A 12,696-nucleotide genomic window follows, 5' to 3' on the forward strand; every position below is an offset into this window, starting at 1 on the left:
AAGCTCTGTATTCTTTTGCATTAATCTGTTGTCTTCAAAATAAATTTTAAAAGCTGTTTCAGTTTCCCCTCTTTTCTTTTTTTGTCCTTTTGCTTGCATGAACAAAGTGAGGCTTATTTCACAACAAAACAAAATGCCCATATTTTCTTAAGCCATAATGTGAATCCAATAACCCTGTGACTATGTGGCATAGAGCACTAAACTTTGGTCCCATGTCTAAAATTTTAAGATGACTACAAGGAATGCCTGTGACATATGACATCAATCTTGGATGATCATTTGACCTCTAAATAAGAGGAATTTTGTATATTCCAAAGAACTTTCCTATTCTTATTGACACTAAATTGATTTTTCAATTTAAACATGTGGGCAAAAAGGTATTTTTAAAAAGATTTTTAATTAATTTTTATTTTAGCTGGTTTACCACTTGTCAGAAAATTTTACATACAGAAACATTTTTAAATTTTTTAGTAAGCATTTGACATCTGGTCAGTCAACTCTCTACCCTTTGTATGTTGTTTTGTTCTATCAAAAGATTGGGAACTTGATATATATCCAAAAGAACTAAAATCAGCATACTATAGGGACACAGTCACATCAATGTTTATAGCAGCACAATTCACAAAAGCCAGACTATAGAACCAAACTAGGTTCCCTTTAATAGATGAATGGATAAAGAAAATGTGGCATATATACACAACAGAATGACTATTATTATTCAACCATGAAAATAATGAAATGATGTTATTTGCTGGCAAATGGATGGAAATAGAGACTATAATAAGTGAAATAAGTCAGACTCAGAAATTCAAGAGGTGAATGTTTCCTCTGATACAGGGAAGATAGTCTAAAATTAGGGGAGAAAAAGAGAAAAGAGATGGGGGAATTCTATCAAAATAAAAGAAAGATCAGGAGAGTATAAGAAGGGGACTGAGGGGGAGGGGAGAGGGACCCGATAAAGGAGAAACACTGTAATGAATCTGAACTAAATTTCCAAAGTACATTTATGAATATACTACAGTGAACCTCACCATACATATATCCACTGAACTAAATTTCCAAAGTACATTTATGAATATACTACAGTGAACCTCACCATACATATATCCACAGAACATAATTTTTTAAAATGTAAATAAATAGATCAATAGAGTGGAGAAAGAGGAATGGGGAAGAAAGAAGGGGAAGGGTAAGAGTAAACACTGGAGCAAACTATAATCCATGCATTCAATATTTTTATGTCAAAATAAATCCTAATATTATGTATATTATTATGAAATAGTAAAAAAGAAACAAAAGATTAGAAACTTCCTTTAAAGAAAATAATTTCTCATAATTGAGCAGCAGAACATTCATTTTTATGAAATATAAGGGATGCTAGATGTTTCACAAACTTACTATTTCTTAATTTGGACAAAGCAAATCTGGTAGGTTTTTCTGCTGAGCATGTTTTATGAATCCTCTATTGTGTTCCATTCTATCCTCTGTGCATTTTTCATGCTAAACTGCAATTACTTAAACTCTTCCCATATCCTTCTAAATTAATTTTCCAAAGTTGGAGTATAGTCTTTCCACCTTTAAGCGATGCATTGAGGCTTTCTTCTCACCATGACTTTATAATGTCTAGTATATAATATTTCTACCTTTCACATTTTTGTTCCATACAGTTACCTTGCCCTTCCTCCCACCACCTAAGAAAAAAATGGTAGTCAACTAACAAGTGAAATGCACAAGGAGTCTGTGTGTTTTGTGCTGCGTCAGAGTTAGATTGAAATTTCCAGACACAGATTTAATCTCTTCATTTTATTTACACATTGGGGGGAAATTCAGTTTATTAAATATTTTATGTAACTGCATTCAAGTTTTCCTGGCTGACAACTTGGACCTTTTCTGTATAGTGACTCTTTAATTCTAGTTTTCACAAACTGGAAATCAGCCTTTCATTTTTGCATGATGTGTATTGTTGCTGGAGTTTGCTTTGTTTTATGGTATCTATACACCTTATATTTTTCAAGAGCTATTTTGTAAGCAGATTATGTATTTCTCCATTAAAAGAGTAAATCTTAAAAAGCAGAACAATTCCCAAAAAAATAAAAAAATTAAGATCTGATACAATTCAGCAGAGAATCCATCTGGTCCTGGATTATTTTCTTTATTGGAAGACTTCCTATTACTGCTTCTATCTCATTGCTAGTTACTGGTTTGTTTAGGTTTCTATGTCCTCTAGATTCAATTTCAGCAGATCATTTATGTCTTAAAAATGTATCCATTCCTCCTAGGTGTTTTAATTTATTGGAGTAAAAGTTTTCAAAAGAGTTCCTAGTGATCTTCTGGATTTAAGTGATATGAATGGTGATTTCTCTTTTTTCACTTTGAATTTTATTAATTTGTATCTTCTATTTCTTTTCATTAGTTTGGCTAAGGATCTATCAATCTTGTTTATCAATTCAAAGAACAAACTTTGTTTTATTGATCCTTTGTATTATTATTTGTTTTAATTCTGAATTTTGGTTTTGACTCTGATATTATTTCCTTTCTTCTACTGGTTTTATAGGTTTTTCCCCATGTTTTTAAGGGTCTTAAGATGCATCCATTGGTTGTTTATTTGGGATCGTTCAATTTTCACATGAGACACTCATAACTATGAACTTTCCTCTTAGAACCACCTCCCTACTGACTTCTTTGTCTCTTCTGATTAATTTTGGCTTGAAGTCTTCTTGATTGAATATGAAAGTAGCAGAATGACAAAAGTTCTGGCTGACTGAGCCCCATGGGGCTGAGGGATCTGGCTTTTAATAGTGATGTTTAGCTTGAGATTTCTCTAAATCCTCAATCATATGTCCCTTGGGCCACCTGCAATAACATTTTCTGTGTGACTTCCCCAACCCTGCATACCTCTGCTACTGTCCCTTTTCCACAGCATCTTGGGAAATTTTGCATTATTATTTCCCTGAAGAAGTCATCTATTAGCCTGCATCTCATAAACCTCTTCAATTCCAGTGATTCCTGAATTTGGTCTCTTAATGTTGTCCCAGAGTTCTTATATGGTCTGGTCATGGTTACTTATTTTCTTTTCTAATACCATCTGAATGTTCAAGGCCAAACACTTTGTCCTCCAGCTCTGAGATTCTATTTTCAGCATTGTCTCCTCTATTAGAAAGACTTTCTTTTTTGCCTCATTAAATTATGTTTTAATAAATATAATAATTAACATATTTTATAAAAAAGAAAGAGCTCAAGCAATTCAGATCTGAAATCAAGGATTCAAGGTATATGGAAATATATTCTGCATATTTTATTGTTTATCTTACTTATTATAATCCAGTTAGTGAATGTTCAAAGAACATAAAATCAAAGTGAAAACAAGCACCAATCATTGCTGCTTTGTCACATCTAGGTCTGTAGAAATGTCATGGACATTTGTAAAGGTATCATTTACAAATCCTGACCAATATTTCAAAACCTTAACAATTGTAAGCTTTTCATTAGTGGTTTTCACCTCAAAATGCACATTTCCAAAACAGTCACATGTTGCACAAAAGGAACAAAAGTATCTTCTTTGTTTGAAGTTTGCATTGTGAATTGGGGTTGAAAGAGGTTTTATTTCTGAGTAACATAACCAACTAAGGGCTTGGATTTCTAACTCTTGCAGGTAGCAAGAGCACCAGCAGCTGATAGATATCAAGGTCCTGTTTACTCTAATCAGCTCTTGACCTGACTTTTCTGTGATTCTTAGAATTGCAGAGTGGAACAGAAAGTATGATTGAAGCAGCTGCTTTCTTCCACTGACAAGTAAATAATTTGTCCTGAGCTAATTTTAATCTAATATGTTTGGAGATCTCAATTTCTAGTATCATTCCAGAACCTCCACTTGCTGGTATACAATTATCAGTTCTAATTTTTCCTCTGCAATATGATTTATCTTTGGTTTCCTGAAATTTAATTACAATGTGTCTTGGTGTGGGTTCTTTGATAAGTATTCTGCTTGGGGATCTCTAAACTTCTTGGGACATTCTCAGCCAAAATGTTTTTTTTCTGCTTTATTTTCTCTGTTTTTCTGTAGGATTCTAATTACAATATCTTAAACCATTTGATTTTGTCACACAGATCTTGAATGCATTACCTTTTTTTTCCTTTCCCATGTTTGTTTGTTTGTTCATTTCTTCCTTTCTCCCTTCCCTTTCTCTTTCCTCCTCTTTCTCTTTCTCTTTCTCTTTTTCTTTCTTTCTTTTCCTTCCTTCCCTTCTTCTCTTCTTCTTTTCTTTCATACTAGGGATTGAATCCAGGGACACTGTACAACTGAGCTACATCCCCAATCCTTTTATTTATTTTTTTTTTTGAGACAGGATCTTGCTCATTTGTTCAGTCTGGCCTTAAACTTGCAATCCCCATTTCAGCCTCCTAAATCGCTGGAGATTACAGGTTCCCAAGAACATCCCCCTAAGAAAACTCAACTGACTCTTAACTATAGATAGGAATAAGGTCAATTTGATCAGTTGGTCTTAAACACCTAGCAAAACTAGTTATAACCAAACTACAGTCACACCTGAACATTTAAATGGAGAGGCAATATTTCTTTTAATGTAATTTAAGATATACAGTTGGGTCAGCCCCACCAAGAGTAAATAAAGCTGGAGACTTTAAAAAAAAAAGAATTTTTAGACAGGAGTGCCTAATAACTATCAACAAAGATTATCAGGGTCAAAAGTTTATTTTGGTCAATTTAAGGCCTATAAATTTTCCTAACCTCCTACATAGACAGACTTAATCTGTGTTTGCTAGTATGATTATCTAGCCCTACATGACATGAATAAAGGGATCTCTATTAAACACAGAGGTTATACCAATAAAAAGGTATTTTACAAAAATCAGGTGAGATTAAATATCTTTACTACATCTTATGGGGACATCTGTGACATTATAAAAATCAAGGGTTGTGTTTACATTTTGGGTAACGCTGACAATGTAACTAATATCCTTAAAGATTTACATTCCCAAATAGAGGCCATGTCAATATTGGTCCTGTCATGGGAACAACTTCTTAGCTCTTGCATCTCCTGTTAAAAAAAAAAATTACTGGTTTCTATCATCATCATGGTATTCATTGACATGTTCTAGATGCTGTCATATTTATTTTGTATTAATCTTAATCCAATACTCGTGTCTTCTTTGTTTCTCTTATAGAAGCACTCATCTCTACAATGACTTTACAACCTGTTCACTTTGAACTAAAATTTTGCCACTGATCCAAAAAATTCCTAAAACTGCTTGCCCCATGTCACTCCCGCTCAACCTGAAGCAGCCAGAGCCATCATCACCCATTTCCCCTTATAACAGTAAGGATTCCCTATTCAGGACAATGAGACAAGAACAAAGGACAGATAGCTGATTATAAATAAAAATTAAAAAATTAAAAGGAAAAAAATTTTTAAAGTGATAATCAATTAGGTTCTATGCCAAGAGACTTTTAAAATCAAGAGGCTATTGATAGTAAACTTGGGGCTAAGTTAAATGCTTTAGAAGTTACTATAATACGTTTAGGCAATCAGATACAGAGTCTTAAGGTCAGACAACAATTATAATGCCATGTTTCTTATAAATTTATTTGTGTAACACCTGTTTATACAATAGCTCTCAATGGGATTGGAAAAACACAAAGATGCATCTATTAGGAATTTAGAATCATAAACAATGTTAGTTTAGTGTGGGGAGCCACTCTGAATGACCCACACCTTTCATCCTGAAGCAAGAGGCTCTGACCTATCACTACATTTCGTGGTGACTTGGGCATTGTCCCAGCCCAGGAAGTAGAAGGCATGTCTTCAGGAGCAACACTCACCTATTCCTTTGTATATACCTCTTTGCCCTGTTTGGGATAGAATATTCCATGGAAATGCCCTTTGTGTGTCCCCTTCTCTTGCTCTGCCTTTGGATGTGGCCTTCCTAGATATCAGTCAACCTGCAGACAGCAGACACCAGGAGGCTAGACTCAACCCTCTGAAACCTGACTTTTTGCCTCATTTGAATGGCTTCTCCTCAATAAAAGGGTTCAGCAAATGCTCTTTTCTCTCTTTCTGTGAACCCTTAAGGTCAGAGGAGCCATCACAGGACCCCCAAAGAAAAAGGTATATCTGTCTCTTGTGTGATTATTTCGTGCCAGTCCTGTTCACCTGGAGTGACCCTGAGTGTTTAGTTGTGAGAAACGTGACAGTTTAAATCTCTTACAACTGCACCACTACATCCAAGTCATACAGAAAAGAAAGATTCTATGTCATCTCCTGCCAATTTTGCAAAACAGCTATTAAATGACCTAAATGGTTTCAATCCTTAGAATATGTTGTGTCACTATTCCTCCATCAGAGGACAATGTCCCACCTGGCCCCATTTTTACTTAAAAATGTCTCTGTGTTTTCTTTGTGTTTTTCTCCATCTCCCATCACCCCTACTCAAGATCCTTTGTTGATTCTATATGGGTAGTGGCACCTTTTCCCAAGTTTCAAATCAGCATATTTTTTTGATGGTGCCAGGAATGCAATGACCTGTGTCAACTTTATTCAGGATGTGTCTAAGAGTTGTGTTTGCAGCAAGAAACCTGGAGGATGAGGTGATTTCTCCCAGACACAGAACAGACTTGCTTCTATTTACTACAAAAGTAGTAAGTCCCTCAAACTCAGTGGTCCTCTCCTATAACACAGGCCCATCTGTGTCACCCCATGGAATTGCGGGCAGGGAGAGCTGATGTGAACATAAAGCGATGAATAATTCAATCCTTTTTCTCTGAACCAGGGGTCTTGGGTCTTTTGTCAGCCTCTTCCAACTGGTAATGGGCTAACCCATTAATGAACTCACTAGCTTATAAATGTGGTAAAATTCCAGACCCTTCCATCCAACTAATTGTTCACTTTTTACCAAGTAAAAATTAAATGTGATAACCCCTTCTGTTGGTAAAGATGCTAGGAAAAAAACTTTTTGCATTTTTTAAAAATTTTAATTTTTATATGTAACAGCAGAATACACTACAATTCATATTACACATATAGAGTGCAATTTTTCATATCTCCGGTTGTACATAGTCACACCATTCATGTCTTCATACATGTACTTAGGATAATAATGTCCATCTCATTCCATCATCTTTCCTACCCCCCCCCATACCCCCTCAGAACATTTTGATACCATGATGCCTTTTTGGAAAACAAATTTACAATATGAGCATAAAATATGTGGATACTATATTACTCAGTAATACCATTTTTGAAAGCCTATAATATAAAAGCTCTGAGTATTCAGAATATATATATGTAAATATGTGTGTGTGCACACACACACATATGTATGAATGCTTTAAAGCATTCATCATGGTTGTAACTACTAATAACACCAAAAAGATTCACCAAAAGGAGAATCCTAAAAGTTAGTGAAAACAATAATTAGATCTCTACCTAATGATCTGAATATTCCCATCATGGATTTCTCTCCCATCGTGTGTTGTTATTTGTATCATGTGAAAAAGCATGTTCCAAGAAAAAAAAATTATGCTACCTCATGTTTCCATATAAAACAACATATAAATAATTCTATGAACAAGAAAGAGTGGAAATAAGGAATCAAAATGGACTACTGAAAAAAAATGACTTCTCTTGGGGTGGGTATGAAGGGCAGAAAAATAAAAGAAAATTTTAAAATGAGCTACTCTCTAAGTGGATCAACATATAAAATCATATTACAGTGAAGACTATAATTTCCCCCTGAACTCTTGATTGTCCCTCAAAAGGAGCCTTCTGTGACCAAAAAGGACAATACCAATGCCCTTCAGGAGGCAAGATCTGGCAGAAGAAAGGAAGGTGGGTTCAGTTGACATGGGCACGAGGTAAGGCTGTAAAGAACGGACATGGGCACCCAAGATCTTTCAGGAAATGCTCACTCTGTGCTACTCAGTATTAAAACAGGAGGGGAAGAAGAGAGAGGCCTGGAGAGAAACTCTGATGGACTCAGCCTGTCCCCACACACCTTCTTCGTGCCTCCTCGATTGGCCCCTCACCTTCCTCAAAGTCGCTCTTCTCCACAAAGAGGAGCAGCCATCTCCACCCCCACATGGGGATAATTGCAGGTTCAGGCCTGTCTGGGGTGGGTACTTGAAACGCCCCAATCCTTCAGTGGGCGGACACACAAAATCCTGATTTATTAAGCTGGGGGCTGGTCCTTCAGGCAAAGCATCAAAAGCAGGTCCCCTAGACCTTTCCCAAGGCTTATTAACAGCTATTATAGAGGTAGCAGGCAGGGGGCGCCAGGAGCCGCTAGCGCATCCTGGTGGGGGGTCTGGGTTTTCTCAGGGTCGCAGAACCGCGTGCAGCTGTGACTGGTGGGGGCTCAGCGGGAGGCAGAGCTGGAGCTGCAGCTGCGACCCAGGCCGGGCTAGGTCAGTGGGTGGGAGCCGGGATACCCGCCATCAGCCAGGCTAGGATTACAGAGCGATGTGGTCGAACAGTAGGAGACTGGGGGAGAGTTCCAGCGGGACAGCCCGGGCTGGTACTCCCGCAGCGTAGGGAGAAAGGGGGTTCGCGGAGAAGCGGGTAGAGTCATAATTCCGGATTAGGCTCAACCCCCTTCTTCATTTCTCCGACCCTGGTCCTGGCGGCCTCCAACTCCATCTCCAAATGACCCCAGAGTCAGTGTAACTATGCCACCAGTGGTCAGCCTTGAAGCTCCTGCAAGCATGATCACGGTGACAGCTCAGTGAAGGATGATGCTCCGTCGTCAGTTCAAGTCACTGCTTGCAACGCACTGCGGGGCCCCCGCTTGCTCGCGCTGAAATGGAGCCTAACAGAGACCCCTGGGACAGGTCAAGCAGAGGAGGAAGGGAGGTGCACGCTGTCTTCCGAGGCCCTGATAAACTGAAGTTCCACCAAGGGCCCATTCTGCCCTCATAAAGGCTTCTCAGGTCCTTCGCTAAGTCTGGCGAGTCCGGCCCCCACAGGAGGAGGAGTTTGCTCTGGACACTCCAGAGGATCTGGGGCCGCTGCAGTTCGTGAAGTTGCGCAAACAGCACTCATTGGTGGACGACGCGTGGTTCTGTGATCGCATCACCGTGCAGGGTCCGGGAACCTCGGCGGTGACCGCGTTTCCGTGCTACTGCTGGGTGCAAGGCAAGAGCGTCCTGAGCCTGCCCGAGGGCACTGGTGAGCCGGCAGCGTTGGGGAAGTGGGAGCAAGGCCTCTTCAGGAAATGCTGGGGGCAGAGGAGCTGAAAAGGACTGAGTAAGGTCAGTGGTGCTTAGAGAAAGGATGGACCCCCGAGGCACGTGAAGTGCAGGGATTCCAGGATGCACGACAGGAAAAGGGAAGAAGTTATGAAGTCCCAAAGTTTTACCCAGAATAAGTGATGCTGCGAGTGAGGCTGGAGAGGGATAAGTGATCTGGAGATTCTGTCTTCCAAAAAGGTGAAGATAGAGAGTGGGAGATGCAGCAATGAAGGAAAACAGAGAAACAAAGTAGAAAGGATTCCTCTATGTTAGGGCAGCAGCAGGTAAGGGGCCCATGGAATAAGGTGGTCAGTAACTTGTGAGCAGGACACAGCTATGGAAACAAATGACAACGATGTTGGAGAGCTGGTTTGGGTGGCATAACAGGGAATTCAATTGTGACAAGTGGAGACACGGTAGAATATGGGGATGAATGAGGACAGCAAATGCTGAAATTGTTACCATGGGAAAAAAGGAGAAAAACATCGTGACACAATTAGGGATATGGACATGGTAAGAATAGAAACATGAACTATGTACTTCTGAAGAACAAGTGAAGTTAAATACAGGTGAGAACAGAAACAAATTAAGTTTATATAAATTATGGGATGGGGAGACTGATAGACTCTTGGAACCTTTTGTTAGGTAGGATAAGAGGCTGAAAGTAATGTGCACAGAAATTCTTTTAATCAGGAACAGGTGAGGGTGGAGGTGGAGAAGGGTAGTGTATATGTCATTTGGAAGACAGGGGAAGATGAGGACAGGGAAAGGCCAAGACTGGCTAAATGTACCAAAGTAATATGTGATTATGTAGGCTAAGTGTGGACATGACAAGAGATTAAGTAGAGGATTCAGAGATAATGATGAGTAGGGACTGGAGGATGAATGTGAATTAAAGAACAAGAAAGTATAGTAAACATGGGATATTTGCTTTAGGAAAATTTTCACTGAGATTGGTGGAAATCAGGAATAAGATGTGAATAAAAATAGATAAAGGATGTCACAGACAAATCAGGGGAGGAGGAGCCAAAGAAAAAGGTGACAGCATGCTGTAATATAATTAAGAATAGAGATGAGAACAAACCAAGAATGGCACCAGTTTGGACAAAACTGTGTGATCCATCATCTCCCTAGCTTGCCTGGCAGGAGACAATGCCTTGAACATCTTCCAGAAGCATAGAAAGAAAGAACTGGAGGAAAGACAGGCATACCTACCGGTGAACACCCACCCTTATACCTCCCATTTTTTCCACATCTTCCTATCTCCAGCTCCATTCCTGACCCTATTTCTTCCTCAACTCTTTCCCATCCGCTAGTCGGGGCATCTGGAAGGAAGGGATACCCCTGAAAATAGCTGCAGACACAAAGAATGATCTGCCCCCAGACATGAGATTCCATGAGGGCAAGAGGCTGGACTATGAATGGACAGCAAAGACAGAGTAAGGAGAAGGTCAGAATGGAGTGGGGGCTAGTGGGTCCCAAATCAGGAGGGATTTGGTTGGTTGATTATTTCCTTTGATGCTGTCCTAGGGCCCTGGAGGTGGTTTTCAAACGTATTTACATTCTGCTGACATCCTGGACCCGCCTGGAAGAATTCGATCAGATATTTTGGGGGCCAGAAGAGCGCCCTGGCTGGTCAGTGGTTCCCCCAGGCCTCCATGACCCCTTGAGGTCTTTTTTTTTTCTCCAAAGTCATCCATTGCACTTGAGAGTCTCCCATATCTTCTTGCCAGATGAGAAATAATTATAACTCATCATCTCAGAAAGGTCTGAGGATGAAAACATGAGGGCTGGGTAGGGTATGATCATATGCCTGAATTCTTGGGATAGAACCTGCAAGAGAGGAATATCCAGGTAACTATTTTCCTCCCATTCTCCATCCCCACCCCACAGAGAAGGTTCATCAGCGCTGGCAAGAGGATGAACTGTTTGGCTACCGCTTCCTCAATGGTGCTAACCCCATGCTGTTGAGATGCTCTACTTCTCTGCCTTCCAGGCTGGTGCTTCCCCCAGGGACAGAGGAACTTGGGGCCCAGTTGAAAAAAGAACTCCAGGTACTTCCTCCCATACTCAGTTGATCTATCCTTGGCAATGTGGCCCAGAGATGTAGTGATGTTAAGAGACCAAATGCATGTCAGAGGGAGGAATGTTGTCTTAACCTGCTGTCCTTGGTGTAGAGCTGTGCTGGGAAGATCTAGAGAGAATAAAATATGTAGGAAAAAAACATTTGACCCTGGTGAGAGCTAAATACAGGTAGCAGGTGTTTAGGATATGATGGGAAACGGACGCTGGATATTCGCACACTGCTCCTGCCCTCTGATCCTCCACTTGCCTGGCTCCTGAAATTAGTGTGCCTGTGGTTCACAGTAGATTGGACAGGTATGGTCCAAAACTACCTCTGCACAATGAAGGGTTGTTCCTAGGGAGCCTTCCCAAGATAATGGCATGAAGACAGATTGAACATCTTTACATTTCTTTTCCTTTGCTCTGATGCTGTGGGGGTATTCTTCCAATCTTTTTTTTTAAGTTGTAGTTGGACACAATACCTTTATTTTATTTATTTTATTTTTATGTGATACTGAGGATCGAACCCAGAGCCTCACACATGCTAGGCAAGCACTCTACTGCTGAGCCACAACCCCAGCCCCAGTCTTTCGATCTTAACCATGCATGCATTTCTCCTTTCCCCAGAATGGTTCCCTGTTTGAGGCTGACTTTATCCTGCTGGATAGAATTCCAACCAATGTGATCCAAAGAGAGAAGCAGTACCTGGCTGCCCCCCTTGTCATGCTGAAGATGGAACCCAATGGGAAGCTGCTACCTATGGTCAACCAGGTGAGGTACCCAAGCATCTCACTCCTAACACTGTTCTCTGTTCATCTTACCTGTCCAAGGACAGAGAAACCTGGCTCTTTCTCTCTTTCCATCCTTACTCCTGACCTCACTGCATGAGAACTATCTTCATATCTATCTGATCAATCCTTTCTAGTTTTCAGATTGGTCACTACTTATCTGGGCATACCTGAGAATCACAATGGCCTCTCTTGGTTTTCATGCTGAAGTTACTCAATCTCTTTTGATCTTTCAATGCGGTGAATATCCCTTCTTTCTTAAACATCTTTTCTTCCTTAATTTTAATATTTTCATGCTGTTTGCACAGTCATTGATACATACTGTTAATTTCTCATTCTCACCTTCTTTTTCCCATTCTACCACCAAAGCTCAGACGCCCATCCTGTGTTCCCAAACCACTGTTAGGGCCGCCATACTGATCCCTCCCTTCCATTTCACCTGCATTCACACAAACTATCATGACACTTACATAGAACCATGGCTAGTGACAGGCAATGTGGAAGTGTCCTACTTCCTCCTACTTGGTTTTCACTTTCTCAGAACAATTACTTGATTTCAGTCATTTCCATTCCCTCAAAATACCGAGCAAAGTGTCTTGCATG

At 39.9% G+C, this 12,696-nt stretch overlaps 1 protein-coding gene and 1 pseudogene across 2 annotated transcripts in view; both read right to left on the minus strand.

The window, feature by feature from the left end:
- Nucleotides 1-3,314: 3,314 nt before the first annotated feature.
- On the minus strand, nt 3,315-8,583 carry LOC144375648 (phospholipid scramblase family member 5 pseudogene; annotated as a pseudogene).
- LOC106145117 (uncharacterized) overlaps nt 6,967-12,696 on the minus strand; it is a 133,646-nt gene continuing 127,916 nt past the window's right edge. The window contains exon 7 of one of the 2 annotated variants that reach the window (XM_078042747.1): nt 6,967-11,074. In XM_078042747.1, coding sequence (XP_077898873.1) covers nt 11,047-11,074 — 28 coding nt within the window. In that variant the 3' untranslated portion in view covers nt 6,967-11,046. The other variant, XM_078042746.1, reaches the window with a different exon arrangement.

Source organism: Ictidomys tridecemlineatus, chromosome 3 (genome assembly GCF_052094955.1).
Source record: "Ictidomys tridecemlineatus isolate mIctTri1 chromosome 3, mIctTri1.hap1, whole genome shotgun sequence".
Taxonomy (NCBI): Eukaryota; Metazoa; Chordata; class Mammalia; order Rodentia; family Sciuridae; genus Ictidomys; species Ictidomys tridecemlineatus.